Raw genomic sequence first — 16474 nt, forward strand, 5'->3', positions numbered from 1 at the left:
AACAGGACAAATCAGATTTTATCAAGTTTCTTTTGTTATTTCGCCATTACCAAAATAAATTTGTACAGACCTCAGATATCTGCCACCACAATGATTTGAGCTCGCTACTCATAAATTTGCGAGAATTTCCAGTTCCCCGCCAAAACGCAAAACCCACCCTTTGCAAGTGTTGTCTAACATCCGTCAAATTCGCTTACGTAAACTGACCCTCTCGGTGCCTCTTTGTGCTCCCTCTCATTCCACTGAACCCCTCCCGCACGTCTCTGCAAAGTACAAAGGGTCTGCCAGATACTTCTGTATAAAAGTGCCAAATCCTTGGTAGCAATTTTCAGCTATACGATAAAATAACTCTCAGGAAATTATTTTTTTCCCGACATAGGTATTTTAATTTGAAGGAAAACTCGAAACTGAAATTGATTCATATTGGTTAGCTGCATGAGGCTAGGTCCTTCGATTTTTGAAAAAGGGTTTATTTTTTAAGTAATTAAAAACGGATTGTCAGAAAATGACGGATTTCTTGCTCAAAAATATGTCTATGGTGTTAAATTTATCATACTCTTGGTGTTTTTGCAATTTCTCTGATTTAATTGCAGAAATTAAGAAAGGACGCGATTTCGACACTCAATATTTGAACGGAGTGCGGTCCAAATCGCTTTCCCTGAAGTAAATTTATCTGAAAAATGTAGAGGGTCATTTTTCTTTAAAATACATTAACATTATAATGGAATGAGCAGGTAGGACAGGTAAAAGTCCCGATTTCCAAATGTTCGGTTGTTGTTCAATCCGTCGTCCTCCGCGGACGGATATTTACCTTCAAGGGCACTTACTAATTACTTTATTATTTTCCATGATTGTAATAATCTATTATGACTCTTTACTTTAAAAACTCTTCCACTGCAAGTTTAAACACATTATAGATATTTCTGTAGGTACATATTTATTGAACATGTAGAAATTTTATTAAGAAAAGCATTAATCTTTTACGGAATTGAGATCAGTATCAATATTGGAAGACTTTAAAAAAGTTTGTGCATATCGTTTTTGAGTTCAAAAGCAAATTATCTTTCGACGCAAGGTGTATCTACGAGTACAATAATGTGACCACGAAGCAGATTCAGTTTCAGATTTTTGTGAACATAGCTTTTACTGAGGGAAACGAAAGCATTTGCATGCACTTAGCCTTAATTAACAGTAGATACCTGGAAACTAATTACCAAGGATGGTAAAATCGACCACAAGTCCTGAGGATTAGATTATTTAGACCCCTACAGATACCAAAAGCTATCATTTATGCACATTTATGAAATAGAAAAAATATTTTACTCCCAATAAGGAGCCATAAAGTAGTGGAGCAATTTCAACAGTAAATATGTCAAATAAAAAAATAAAAGTTTTTTTTTATTCAGTTTACTGGTCAATGGTCATGTCGTAATCCTCCAATACCCTGTGGTACCACACCGCTTTATGCATCCTTCAGATCCTGACATAATTTTAATTACATAATATGCATCATGAGATCTTAAGAATATTTTGTCTTCTACAAGAACGAGACCGTTGTTTTAGATAATGTAATATTTTGAACAGGAAATAAAGTTTTTGTTTGGGCGGAATATTATTGATTTACCTGATTTCTTAGGTCAAATTTGGAAATGTTCCTCTTTTATTGTATTTTGTATTGGAACGAAACAGATTCTATCAAAATTTTTATTTTCATTATACTAAGGCCAAAATGAATTTTAAACACGTTAAATATCAACGACCATCTTACCGAGCCCAACAAATTGAATTCTGCGTCCAATTCAAGATTTTGAACCTTTCCGCGCCAAAACTCACACCTTCGCATTTGTTTTCCAACATCCGCCGAATTCGCGTACCCAAACCGACCCTCCTGGAGCCCCATTTCGCCCCTTTTCACCCACTGTTCCGATTCGTGGTACGACGATAACGCCCTAACCCCGACAAAACCGCAATAAAACGGAAAATGTGCCAATGTTGATAGGAAAACCGCCCTTAACCTCAAAAATCGGCTTGCTCTGATTGGCCGGCAAATCTCCCGCCACCGCAACCATTGTGTTATTGTAGGTACCCCTCTAGCGCAGCATTGAAATGCCATGAACGCTGTGGCGGCTAATCGATGAGTTCTTGTCTGCTGTCTTCGCGTTCGCGGTTTGAAAGCTCACTTCAGCCAGAAGCGGTGTCGAGTGCAAGGTTACGTTGTATGAAAACAGCTTGGGGCTGGTGGATTTCGTGTCGTTTGTGTCGAAGATAAAGCCGATTCGGAATGGAGAAGCGCATAGAGTTGGAAAAACGAGGGAGAAATCCGGCAGACGTGAGTATTCTAGTTTTGAACGGAGGTGTCGTCGCTCGTCGCATCGTACATGTGCTTACATGTCGACCGAAAGTCGGTCCACTTGGATGTGGTGGACGATTTGCGGCACGAGCACGTCGTCCATGCAATATTTTCAGCGCTGCTGCCATCAAGGCAACGCTTCTTTGCGCTGTAACACGCATCTCGACCTGTTTCCTGGTTTCCTATTAATTTTTAATCTCGAACTGGGTCCCGAAAGCGAGAAATGGCTGTTCCGCACCGATATCGCGTTGTTCTAATCGGAAATTGTGATTTTATCCGCAGATAAAAGAACTGAATTTGGATAATTGCCGGAGTACAAGCATCATAGGACTGAGCGACGAATTCTGCAATCTGGAGAGCTTATCGCTGATCAACGTCGGTCTAACGTCTATTAAAGGATTCCCCAAACTTCCCAATCTGAAGAAATTAGAATTAAGTGACAACAGGTAGTGTTATTGATAAAACTTGGAATGGAAGAAATCAATTCTAATTATACTCATGCTACAGGATAAACAATGGACTCAATCTACTGGAAACAAGTCCCAAGTTAACACACCTCAACTTAAGTGGCAACAGGATCAAAGATTTAACAACACTGGAACCATTAAAAAATTTCAAAAATCTTAAAAATCTTGACCTCTTCAACAATGAAGCCACAACTGTTGAAAATTACAGGGAAAAAATATTTAAAATGATTCCAAGCCTTAAATATCTTGATGGGTAAGTTAGTAGGTCACTCTCTAAACTGAATTTAAATGTGTGGGTCAGATTTGATGCAGAAGACTGCGAGATAGAAGACAGTGATGCAGAGGAAGAAGTAAATGGTAATGATGATGAGTCTGAAGAGGAAGGAAGTTCTGATGAAGATGATGACCTAGATGACACTGTAGGATTGGGTGCTGTATATTCTGAAAATTTAGATGAACTGTCTGATGAGGGTGACTATGAAGCTGGTGAAGAAGAGGAGGATGAGGATGGCATCGAAGAAGAGGAGGAAGAAGATGCAGCTGAAGATGATGCACAATCACCTGATGGTAATGTTACTTGTGTTGTAAATATTGTTGTGATTATTTGTCTTGTCTTTACAGTTTCAAGGGGTAAAAAGAGAAAATTAGAAGATGGTGAGGGCAATTAAAATGTGTTTTACAGTAGTGATATGAACTAAAAATTGACCAATGATTGTGTCTCCAATTTGTGAGAAGAGACGTCACCCCTGGCTGTGGTATCATACTTTACAAAAAAAATCAGATTGCTGATACATCTATAATAATTTACTAAATTGATATTCTAAATTTCCAAAAATTGAAAATGTAGTAGTTTTATTATAGTTGTAAAGTATTCCTTGTAGCAGCCAGTTGTTGTTAATGTAAGTCAATGATGGAATATATTTTGTACAGGAACACTTGTTCCCATATAGATTATATGTATTAGTAGTTTAGTACGTTTACATAGCTAAGTTATTGGTTTTTTACTTTTTGTTATTATTATTTTTTTAACATGGTAGTTCAATAAACTTCATTTACTTGGGAGATGTTATAGTAGACATTTGTTACTTTCTCAAACACTTAATGCACTTGTCAAGTAAAAGAAACACTTAAGTGAAGTTTATTGTTAATATTAAGCTATGTTGACGTCTTTTTGTTAATGGTATTACAGCTAGGAGTCATAATAGACATAAAACAAGAATAAAATATATACAGTACAAAATTTTTAAACATTTTATACATTTTAGTATTAATCTGCGAAGAATTTTAATATTGTCTGTTATGAAGCCTTCTGTATGAAATTTAACTTATATATAGATATGAATATCAAAACTATATTTCTAATTGGGGAATTTCTTAAGCATTAAAAGAAATATGAATTTATAAGTAAACACAGTCTATTTCTTATTTTTTTTCCACTGGCTCTACACCTTTAGATCTATATATATTTATCAGAAAAAGAGTTATTTTTTTACTTATTAAAACGTACAACAATCTGTGATTGTTGCAAGAGATACATTTGAAAGCTGTACAATTTTGTTGGTAAAATCTGCTGGTGGAAATTAAATAAGCAGATTTTATATTGTGACATCTATAATGGACATCACAGAGACAATGCTCAACAATTCCTTAATTATTGGTATTTTGTTGTTACTTATTAAATCTATTCTCAGATTTTAAAATATTATAGATCTTTCAATGAATTAGTGGAATATGCTATATCTTGTGTAATGGATAATCTCTTGTAATTTCAGTTAAATACACAGTTTTAGTATAAACAAAATATTTACTTCAGCTCACTAAGAAAAGTCGAAATGTGAGATTGAAAGTATTTTTAAAAGCAGACCCATAAAATAAAAAAAGTAGCGATGTAATCGTTGCCTTTTTGTAGGGTTTATACTGCATTCTGATATAAAAATAGATTTACAACACATTTTAAATTTCTTTTTCAGAACTATTAATAACACTAATCAATTAACAAACGTATTTTCTTACACTCAATATGAGCGGATGGTTTGATAGTTGACGATCGATGGCGAAGTGGTGGTTTAATTTTTTTAATATTTATTCCAGTTTCTGTTATAAATACAATGGTCAGTTTTTATTGATTGTTATGTAAACTACAAATATTGCCAAAATAACAGTAATACAAGTTCGCATTTATAAATAGTTATTTAATATTTAATAAGTAGTTGGTAAAAATGTACCTAGTAATACTAATAACCTCGTCTTTGAAAATTATCCAAAACTTGCGTAAATGCAAGGTCGTGAGAATCTATTGTCCGTATTTTTACGTTGTTTAGCTGACAAATACTTGTACCAAGTTTATAGGTACCATTTACGTTACGGTGTCCTCATTCGTGCAAAGAAATTAAGTGCTGTGTATTTGAAAATTTTGATTTGTACGTTTTTAACTGTTTTGTTAAACATCGCTTAATTGTTTGTGTTTTCTCGAGACTCTAAGAATGAAGTGTATGCAACCAATGGTAGAGATAGAAATTGTTATAAATTTGTGGGGAGGGATGGGTTATATTTTTTCGAGGGGCCCTCGTATATTGAGTCGTCGGTGCGCCCCCTACCGCGCACTGTCTCAACTAGCCTCACTTCAACCTGTTTTACCTACACACGTTCCCGGACGTTTATTTCATCCTGAAATGTACTAAAATAATATGCGACTAAAGCTAAAGCTAAAAGTAATACGGTGGATGAGGCTGTCGCGGTAGTTCGTCTTGTGATCCTAGTGCTTACATCACTAGTAAAGGACAAATAATAAAATAAACTGTGCCAGTGAAATTGTGATAAGTCTGGGCGGAACATTTTCAAAATTTAAAGATATGGCAGAAAGTCGAGGATCTTTATTGGCCAAGTCCGTACAGAAACATGCAGGAAGAGCTAAAGAAAAGGTCAGTGACACATTCCCAAGTTAGGTTATGTCTTTAAAATAATCCAAATTGGTCAAGTCTATTGGCGGACAATGGGTCTCCGCGGCGACACTTGTTAAGGTATTTTTCTAGAGCTATAATCAAATTTACCTTGAAAGTGCGTATTGTTGCCCGAAATAAATTATTTGGTGTCAGGCATGGTGTTGATATACGGCAATTTACACAGACCTGGTCGTAAATTGGATTTTTAAATTGTAGCAAACACAGCCGGGCTTTGAGAATTATTCCGAACCTACATGGTCGCCCACAAGATTTTCTGGCTTACCAAATAAGAATACAAGAAACCGCAACACAACAATTCAGCATTTCGCAAATTTCACGCCGAAAAAGTAGCTCATCTTCGTGAATTTATTTGTAAAATTCGCCTTGAGCTGTAGGTACAATCATTTTTTCCGGCATGTTTATATCCTACTTTCGCAGAAAGTGTGCCAAACCTTTACGTTCAGAAGTGCATAATTTATCATTGCTTTTTGATATTGTTTATTATCGAAGCGACAAAACGATTCGACCCTGGAGAAAGAATCCGCCTGGATCTTTCCAAAGCGTCTGGTTTCTTATCTTTGTTTGTCTTGTAGAACACAAGGCCCGCTCAGGTACAATCTCGGTTCCAATATTTGCACGAATTTGTTGGTTTTTATTGAATGGAAACGGTTTTTTAGCAAACTTGAGCCATCTATTTTTATTTGTGATTCGCGTAACTTCAGCAATAGTTGACCGAGCCATCCAAATAAAATAGCCAGGCCTTAGAATAGCACGTCTTGGCACTTGCTACCGGCCACTCTCGACAGGAATTTTCTAACAGACCTGAAACTACAGAGATAACAATTTCAAAGTTAAGTACAATGCAGTGTTCGGGCGATGTTTTGCAATTAGGAATTGGGTCGCGACACCTTCAGTTCTTCGACGGATTGCCACATTCCTCCGACGATTTCTTCCTAGACGCTGACATAACTGTATTTCAATTTAACTAATTTAGACGAGAACGGTTTGGTTGCTCCCAGTTTTTTCCCATAAAATCAAACTGGCTTTTGACGGCTTTCGGTCTTGCATCCACGCCAACGTGTCTATAAAGCTGTGGTATTAGAGTGACATTTTGGTGGCGCCGCATAACGCACACAAAAGGATTCGTGTCCTCATTTTACCACTTTTTGGGAAATCAAATTAATTTTGACATTTCGGGGTTAACCTTCCGAGATTTCAGGCCAACGGTCAAGGGAACAGAAGAGGTATCTCATCAACATCGAGCGTAACATTAATAAGATTAAGTAATGGAAGAGTCGAAGGAGGAAGAGGCGTTAGGCTGGATAGTTGGAGTACAAATTTAACTACGAAAGAAAAAACAGAATTGGATATTTTTAAACTATCGGATTCTAGGTTCTTACAGCCGTCTCGCAACACCAGACGGAATATGTAATTTGTTTCAAAATTAGATACAAATTTGAAGTGATTAGTCACGTAAACAAACATTTAATTCGGTTGTGGAAGGTTGTCATAATACTATTGTTCGCTTTTACAATTTATTTCATCTACTGTTTTATGTCTGCGTGCTCAAAAACAAAGCTTAAAACTTTTCGACACTTCTTGCTCAAGGATTTAAATATTCGTGAAAACCAGACAGCAAAGTACACTTCTGCAGTTCAGTCACGTCATCAGATTTATGAATTAGCGATACAAAATTAACTTGCACAAGTCGGGAAAAATGCCAAGTTTGTGACAAATCTGAGTTAGTAATTGTGTCGTCTTCCAAAAACAATTCTCCATTTTTGCGTGAAAATCATAAAGTTGACAAGACTTATCGGTGAATTTTTATTACAACCATAATATTTTGAAGGTTAAATCAGTTTGTTTTTCAAGCCCAATTTTGTTATCACTTGCTCAAAAACATCTTTCGAACAAATTGAGAAAAAAAAAGAAATTTGAGTGAAACGAATTGGTGTTAAAAATTTCTTTGGGTGTTTTAATCCAGAGCAAGAGACCATAGCAACATCGAGGCCGTATCATCACTGTCTCGGAATACTTTGGCTGTAAATTGTGAACAATTGTTTTCTAGCGAAAGAAATATAGAAAATCATTACGATTCTTAGACTGTATTTATTACAGCAAGTTTATTGGTCGTTATTGTTTAGATTATGATGTGTGGTAAAGCTTAAGCCGTTTGTAGAAGAAACGTAATTTAAATACTGCTTCGCAATTACTGGTAACATGTTGCAGCTTTGTAGTTTTAATAAGAACACAGCGAACGCTTTGTCAATTGGTGCAAAATGATCAAAACCCCAAATAAATTCCCCGTTAAAATTTTGATTGATGGTACGTCCTGTCTTATAATTAAATGCTATGAGTTGAGGTCTTGCAATAACGTATTGCTTCATTTGCTTCGCGAATTATGTTGTGTGGTTTTACAGTCTACTTATTCCATTCTTATTATGTACATTTCCTTGGATTATTACTTTATCGGTAAAAGAACAATATTTACTTCGCGCTGAACCCTGAACTGCAATTGTTTGATGAAAAAGAGGCGTTAATTACCTTAGCTTATAACCATTTAAAAATAATTGTTTTTGCCCAACGAGTTCAAGAATTAATACAGAGTGTCCCAAAAGAGTTAAGAAGAACGAAATTAATTCGGGGAACGAAGCGTAACAAATTTTTTTGCGTTGGATGAGTTGCGTTGGGACGATTGCAACACTTTACAAAAACGCATCGTTTACGTTTAGAAATGGTTGCTGCTACACTATGGGATTGTTGTTCGTAAGCCAAGTGTATAATAACAACGAGATTATGCATAATAATAATGACCATAAATTGCACATTGAAAATGCCATTTTATTTACCTTTTATTAATTCCATTCGTTCATCGAGTCATTAAGAACTGTTAGAAAAACAGTTAATCCAGTGCGGGCGTGTCATATTTTGATAAGTTTACGACCCTGTTAAAAGTAAACATGTTAAACTGACTTAACGTGATTTAACACGTCTGTTCACGCACGCGGAAAAAAGAGATCTTCAAAATAAATAGTCGAAAACTTCCGGCAGCATTAAAATTGTTCACGAGCGGACGTTGGACATTTTCCAAAATTCAGAATCGAGCGTAATTTCGAATTTTTATGGCCGGTGTACCGCAAAAATATCGACGAGAATTCGAACAATTTTCCACTTGTGTGTATAACGTGAAAAAATGTTCCAGAGGTAAATTTAGTCGTTGTTCACTTTCCAAATAACAAAAGGTCGGAATAAATTGAGTTTACTTTGTTTTTGTATAAGATACGAATGTACAGTAACTGACAGAATTAATGATCGCGTATCTACCAAATGTTTATTTTATTATACTGTATTGAAAGTGAAGAGGTTGTGATTTGGTAGCGGTTTTAGATCAAAGTGAAAAGTAATTAATTACTTTCGTAAAAAATATTGTATAGAATGTCCAATAAACACTTCAGATCAACCTATTTAATTTTTTAGTCTTGTTTAATCATTTGGACTTTCGATTATTTATTTTTTCAACAACATTTAAATAGAAAGAATTTAATTTAAACTTTACAAAGAGATGACAGTTTCGCTCGTTAACGAACAAAATTTTAAGAAGTTTTCAAAGACCGTGAAGATGTTTCCCATGGTTTTAATGTAGGTACATGGTTTAAATGAATTTTCCGTGACGTTTGAAATAGACTTTGAATTAAGGCGACGCATTAGCAATGCAACATGGAGTGGTGTGCTAATGTAATGACGTGTCTTTAGGAGTTGGTATTGTAACCAGTGATTAACACGACAATTGAAAAACAATAAACATGTAGTCAAAAGATACGAAGGAAAATAACGTAGTAGATTAACAGACTGTAAACTTACACAGCACAAAGAGTACGGGTATGTATAAATAAATACTGGCAGATTACGTTTTACACAAACATAAATTTAATTCACAAATCGAAATTTGGTGCGAAACCACATGAGACGCTGCTTATTTGCCGAATGATAAACGCAGTAGATTTATGAAAGAGAACGAGCAAACAGAATTTTCTTGTCGAAAACGTACCTATCTCAAATTTCGCAGAAGCCGTAACGTTTGTTTTGTGAACTTTCGGTTCAACATCAAAATAATCGAAAATCGTTTCGTAACGTGTAGGTACAGCTAGATTGCATTTTTCACGTGGAAACCAGTTATTAGAATGGTATAGGTGACGTCATTTGATTCCAATTGGCCTCACGATCTCGACTCGTATTTGATATTCTCGAAAACCGTCTTTCTGGGATGATTTAGTGAAGAAAATCGCGACTCGGACTCGACATTCAAGCCGGCGAAGAGAAATTGTTCCACATCTTCGTGGCGGATTCGTGAAATGTTAGCTCTGTAACGACCCGACGTCCGAGTGAAGTTATTGTTGAAAGGAGAACGTCACAAAAGAAGAACTTGGGCAGATAAATACACGCTCATTCCTCACTGACTGACCTTTTGAGACGAAGAGTGAAAATCAGCCGGAGGTATGCGGTGCTAACATTATAAGAGGGCACAACAGGTCTGGTGCACACGGTTATAAAGCGATAAACAGGTATCACGTCACACGTGCCTTTGTTAAATATAGGATTTGTCGCTAGAAAATTCACATTGATGTGAAACGTGTTGCAAAGTAGTGTGAAATTTACTCGACTAATTTGTGCATGTTTGGACAAACAATAAACCTAAATTTGGAACGGTCGATCGAGTTGTTTCTTCGCCTTTCATTTTTTAATGAGACGATCATTTTCCGTCATTTTTCGGATTTTCGATTGTCTGAATGTAATCTTCACACATCCTCACATTCCATTTGTGGTTCGGTAGAACGACCATACAAGTGGGTAGAGAGGAACACTCACGCACGCTAAGAATGGAAAGTAATAACAATTTTAAGGCGTGTGCTCGCAGGTGAACCGAACACCGAAGACAAAATCATTAAAACGGCGATTTTACGTCGAAGTGTATGAATTTTTTTTGTAATGTGGCAAATGCATCTCCACGGAAATAAAACGATGAGAAAGTGGTCGAGAATCGACCACAACTTGTGGGAAAAGGTGCGCAAGAGACCACATTCCATTTAACAACACCAGACTTATAAATTCATTATTCCTATTCATGTCATTGAAAACAAATAAAAAATTACGTTCACCTCACCAGTCTCGGATAAAGTTGCATGTTTGCAATTATTTAAATAATTATTCTTGAAAGCAGGAAACTCCCGCAAAAGGCGATATTTCTAGTAGTAGTAGTAGTATTCCTAAAACAACTCGAAATTAGAAAGCTGGTTGTGCGCGCGGAATTGGATTATTTCAATAAAAGTGGCTTGAGGAAATCTTCCGAAACTTGATTATTTTCGTGTGAAGTCGCGTTTCTCGTGCAGACGTCCGACGTTCGTATTTTGATACAATTGGGTTAAGAGCTGCGATGAAAAAGAAGTGGCGCTTCTAAAATTAGAGGGACAATCGCCGCATCTTACACTGAATTGTTTCTTTTTACGAAGCGATCTATTTGAGACGGAAGGTTGGAACTGTAGACGGAAAAAATACAACCAGCAAGTCCGACAGGTCCGAGTCTTGGGCTCTCCGATTGTCCGACTTTGAACTCGGTACCACCTCGCATTCCTCCGAAATAATTAATTGCATTTTTAATAGCCACCACACCTGTTGCTTTTACATTGCAAATTTCTAATAAAAGTGCCCATCCTGATTACATAGTCATGTAAATTGCCAAAAAAATTTCGTTACCTAACACTGGTATGAGCAAAATAAAATGTGGCACTTCCGTCTTGGCGTCTTGCTTCTTTTATAACAATAATTAGTCTTGCTTAGAGTTAAGCCCGACTAATTTATTGTTGCTTCCACACAATTTAAATTTTATCATGTTAAGTAACATTAACAACATATCAAATACGTAACGATAGTAAAAAATATAATGTACTGCGTCAAAAAATGGGTAAATATTATATCAGAAAGAAAATATGCTGGAGATGTACGTGATGATACATGATCCAGAATTAATTCCTTATAAAATCTCTTGTGGAGTAGGTTTCTGGAAGCCGTAATTATCAGTTTTATGTCGACGGTGTTTTATCGCCCATCTTGAATTTTGAAATATTAAATTAATAAGGTCGACCGCTGCTTTAAATATAGTTTTTAGAGGGTATAAACCATCGACTGTTAATGTTGCAGAGAGAAAATTTGGCAGATTACGATGTTTGTGTGATTGCATTGATCGTGATTTGGCCAAAACAATGTGAGATTTAATAATGGTAGCAACCTCAAACTTTATTGTATCATTGTGTATTAATGTTTATGAGTAACGATCACCGCTTTTGGGGTGAAAGCATAATTAGTATGCGAGACAACATCCCCGTATAACAACCAAATGAATTTTGTAGAGAGCCACCAGTAATAGAATTCTTAATGAGGATGATTACATTGTCGCAGAGATGAAGCTGTACTTGTGCAATTTTTAAAAGCAACGTAGTTGGTTGCATTTCGTATATTTAATTAAGTTGTTGTTCGTCCTCTTTCATGGTGTGCCAGTTGATGCCATTCAAGCGAAATATTTAATTAAATTATCAATTCAGCTAGGTTGCATAATACATTTTGAGCGGAAAACGTCTATTGAGCGCATTGTGATGTAAAACGTCGTAGTATTTTAAATTTGAAATAACCTAAACCTAATGGATAAACTTGCCACAATCTGTTCCCAGTAAACACGGGAACTTCAATGCACCGATTATGCGAGAAGCTATTTTCATATTGTAAATAAATAGGTTTTTGATGAAACTGCAATAATTAAAAGTTGACGTCAAGTCCCGATCATTACAGATCCAAAATCAACATATAAACACCCAATTTCCTCTTTTAATCCAAGGTAAGGCGTCCTGGATTTAGCAGCGTCACGGTCGCTTTGAGAATTTTCACAAATCAAAAACAGATTTCGTCGAAAATCGACGTTTTATAGGCTGATGAACTTCGGCAGCGTTAACCACTTGAATTTATTTTGGTAATAAGTGCAGTTTTAGCTTCATTACATGTTGGACTTTACGACCTTGGTGTATTTTGGCGGCCGGGCTTGTGGAAGTTTTCTTTGCGTAAAAATAGATTTTGCAAAATTGTTTTTAAAAATGTGCAAATCAACAAGATTTATCAATCGTTCAACCCGCGCTGCGGTTGCAACGATGTTATTATAGTCATCGTATTATCGATAATAACAATGACTGCGCTGCACAACATGATGATAATAATGTGTTGGTCTGTTACAGATTTTGCAAAATCTTGGGAAAGTGGATAGGACAGCGGACGAGATCTTCGACGAACACCTACAAAACTTCACCAGACAGCAGAACGCGGCGAATAGAATACAGAAGGAATTTAACAATTATATAAGGTGTATAAGAGGTAATCAGTGGAGGTGTTGAGGTGTTGAATGTGTTGCATTTGGAGATGTTACAGCCGCCCAGGCAGCCTCGAAGTCGTTGTTGGAAGCCATCGGAGAAACGTACGAAAGTCAGTGGACCGGTCACGACCTTCTGTACGTTCAGACACAATCGGTCGATATGTTGTGGCAAGATTTTAGTCATAAATTAGCGGATCAAGTCCTCCTGCCATTGAACACTTATCAAAGTCAGTTCCCCGAGATGAGGGTGAGTTTAGTTCGAGCGAATACGCGACGTTGTACTACGGGGCGTATGTTGCAGAAAAAAATCGACAAGAGGGGTAGAAAATTAGTAGATTACGATAGCCAAAGGCACAGTTTCCAAGCCCTCCAGACAAATATGAAAAAACGAGACGACGCAAAGATCGCCAAGGGGCGGGAACAGTTAGAAGAAGCGAAAAGGACATACGAAATGTTGAATTCAGAACTGCACGACGAGCTTCCAGCTTTATATGATTCCAGGATACTGTTTCTCGTGACGAATTTGCAGACTCTTTTTAACGCTGAACACGTTTTCCATTCAGAAGCGGCTAAAGTAAGTTAATTGGCTGACACGATGTAGCCCAGAAATTCATCCCAGAATAAACCTAACTCGCTCTAAATAGGTCATTTATATAGATGTACGGTGTGCGATCGCAGAAATAACAAATCATGCTAACATTTTAGGTTTTCGGCGAATTAGAAGCTGTTGTTGACAAACTTGCGACCGACAGTCAGCGAGGGTCTTACAGTGTTAAAAAAACAAATGGTTCTAGTCTGCCTCGTCCGTCGAGCAAAAATTCGTCACCGCTGATTTTAAACAACATCTCACCGATTACCTCGCCACACCGTAAGTGTCCCGACATTTTTCATCCTTGCACTTAATAATTGTACTTATCGTGTTGGCTTTCACTACTGCCCGAAGATTTAATAAATCACTAAATAAACAGATCAACACAGTGGACAAGTCAGTCACTATTTCGTTGGGTTTTTAGATTTATTAAAAACGAACATTGTTGACATTTTCACAGTGTGGTGGAATCTCGATTGTTAACTGTAATGAGTTTATATGGAACGAGACATTTTCGAGATTTTTCCGCAGAAATTAATTGTTTTATTTCATCTATTTATATAACTAACCGTTGTCTATGTTGTGTTAAAGTTGAGCGTGTGTTTTGCAGCTGAAGACCTTTCACAATCCCCAACTAAAAAAGACTCTCCTAAAAGTGAAACTACGCAACTGTATGCTAATGATCCAGTCGTTCCGACAACTCCCACAAAAACAGACTCGACTCCACCGACAACTCCAGTTGATCCACCAACTCCCGTCACTCCCCCCGTGAAAGTTAATCCTCCAGAGATAAACGGAGAGACAACTCCCGATGGTAAACCTTCCTCCCCCGAACCTAGCGCTCCTCAAGCTGCTAATGAGAAAGCCAGTATTAACAATGCCCAAACAAACAATAAAAATGTCGAGGAACTCTATGATATCCCTATTGGTAAGTAATTTTTAAAAATGCATGGTAGTCGTAGGTAGAAATTGTAATCGTTGAAAATGATCCAATAATCTACTGTAATTGGTGGATACATTTTGATAATCAAAACATACTAAAATTACATAATTATTATGCAAAAAATCGAGACAAGATTATGTTGTAAAAATAAATGAATAAAAAGTGTCGTACTCTCGTTTCGATTACTTTGGAGATGTGAGAATGCAATATTGACGAACGTAATTGTGAATTTGTAGGCGCTAGTACTGAAAATTTGCCGCCAGGTGTGTTATATAGAGTAAAGGCTACTTACAAGTACAACAGGGAGGATGTTGACGAGTTGTCGTTTGACGTCGGAGAAATAATTCAAGTGATAGAGTATGACGATCCAGAAGAGCAGGTAACTCAAGTTGTTTTGAATTCAACTGATTTTGAAAAATTGTATTTATTTATTTTTTTAAGGAGGAGGGTTGGTTGATGGGCCTAAAAGAACATACCGGAGACAAGGGGATGTTCCCAGCGAATTTTACAAGACCACTCTAGGCCACGAACAAAATACGTGGGAATGTATCTTGCACATATACTAACAAAAGGACTTCCAAGATAGTCCGTTTATATTAAAATGAGGTGCCTTAAAAGTGAATATTTATATGAAAATATAGTTTTTTTTTAGTTGTATATTTTTTACAATGAGTGCTCACTGTTAATTTATTCATTATAAATTGATATTGTTTACAGATTTTATTAATTTCAAATAATCGATCTGACTTTATTTAAAATATGTTCGAATATGTTTTAGGTAAATTTAAATAAACAACTAGTTAGTATTTAAGTACAAATATAAATTCAAATACATTATGAAGAATGTAATCAATCAAATGCTTGCTCATTTCAGCCTAAATATAAAAATTTTCTCCTTGAATAACATCAGTAGCTAATGATTTACTGTAGGATAAGTTTTACATTTATTTTAATGCATTTTTTCTCAGATTATAGTACTGTGAAAGCACTATGAACATTTTTAATTCCTGCTTATACATAGCAAGCCTAACTAGTCATCAAAACAATCATCACTGCTCAAATTTGATAATAAATTTTTACTCTTTCAATCAAAGTAGGCATCATCTAGTCACATCTTGTAGACTCATCTCGAAAATTTCTCATCTAATGTCGTTTGGGATCAATAACGTCAGGTGCCAAGGATTTTTGTTTATTCATGTAATGTCCAATTTTTAAAAAAATAAGTAGGTACTCTATAAGTGACTTTGGGAATCTTTGTAAATATTTACATTGTTAAAGTGATTAAAGTAATTAATTATATTGTTGTTTTCTCTACATTTTTTTTGAAATGTTCATATTCGTGCCTTAAATATAATTGATTATTATATATCTTGTTAATTTTGTTTACATTAGATTAGATTTGCTATTCAGGCGAAGGAATGTTATGTGTAGTAAATATCCCTGTACAATAAATGTAACTTATTTTTACTCAGTTAATTATGTTTTAATATTTTATTATTATTATTAACTAATTTTAAGTAGAGTGTATGTTTGGATTATGTTAAAATAAAGATTAATTATTATGGTAACGCGTTTTTGTGAATACATGTTTCCTCCCAGTTGTCGGTCACAATACATATTACTCTCAAATCGATCCAGTAAGAGATAATTTAAAACTGGTAATCAGTAAAAACTCCAAGGCAGTGGAAAAATTGAGCGTCAAATAATGAAAGTAGACTGTAGATTGGGATTTAACTTAATTTTTCTTCGCGTAGATGATGAGACTATAAATT

General features: G+C 35.8%; 3 protein-coding genes across 10 annotated transcripts in view; all 3 read left to right on the forward strand.

The window, feature by feature from the left end:
* rdx (BTB/POZ and MATH domain-containing protein rdx) overlaps positions 1-2329 on the forward strand; it is a 31594-nt gene extending 29265 nt beyond the window's left edge. For 4 of the 6 annotated variants that reach the window (XM_069053136.1, XM_069053135.1, XM_069053132.1 and 1 more), the window contains one exon: positions 6-2329. The gene's annotated coding sequence lies outside the window, so the exon portion shown is untranslated. The remainder of the gene's footprint in view (positions 1-5) is intronic. The other 2 variants (XM_069053134.1, XM_069053133.1) reach the window with 1 other exon arrangement.
* Mapmodulin (acidic leucine-rich nuclear phosphoprotein 32 mapmodulin) lies at positions 2189-4618 on the forward strand. The gene is made up of 5 exons (XM_069053142.1): positions 2189-2329; positions 2633-2796; positions 2858-3070; positions 3119-3384; positions 3439-4618. The coding sequence occupies exons 1-5, from the start codon at positions 2282-2284 to the stop codon at positions 3483-3485; spliced, it is 738 nt and encodes a 245-aa protein (XP_068909243.1). The 5' UTR covers positions 2189-2281; the 3' UTR covers positions 3486-4618.
* A 783-nt stretch (positions 4619-5401) lies between these two features.
* On the forward strand, positions 5402-16270 carry Amph (amphiphysin). 3 transcript variants are annotated; one of them, XM_069053129.1, is made up of 8 exons: positions 5404-5738; positions 13037-13172; positions 13227-13417; positions 13472-13744; positions 13876-14038; positions 14370-14687; positions 14939-15090; positions 15144-16270. In XM_069053129.1, exons 1-8 carry the CDS (start codon positions 5670-5672, stop codon positions 15222-15224), a joined length of 1383 nt encoding a protein of 460 aa, XP_068909230.1. In that variant the 5' UTR covers positions 5404-5669; the 3' UTR covers positions 15225-16270. The 3 variants fall into 3 exon arrangements, with proteins under 3 accessions (XP_068909232.1, XP_068909230.1, XP_068909231.1); XM_069053130.1 differs by having other exon boundaries at positions 5408-5738; positions 14939-15081; XM_069053131.1 differs by lacking the exon at positions 14370-14687 and having other exon boundaries at positions 5402-5738.
* The last annotated feature ends 204 nt before the right edge of the window (positions 16271-16474 follow it).

Source organism: Tenebrio molitor, chromosome 7, assembly GCF_963966145.1.
Source record: "Tenebrio molitor chromosome 7, icTenMoli1.1, whole genome shotgun sequence".
In the NCBI taxonomy this organism is placed as follows: domain Eukaryota; kingdom Metazoa; phylum Arthropoda; class Insecta; order Coleoptera; family Tenebrionidae; genus Tenebrio; species Tenebrio molitor.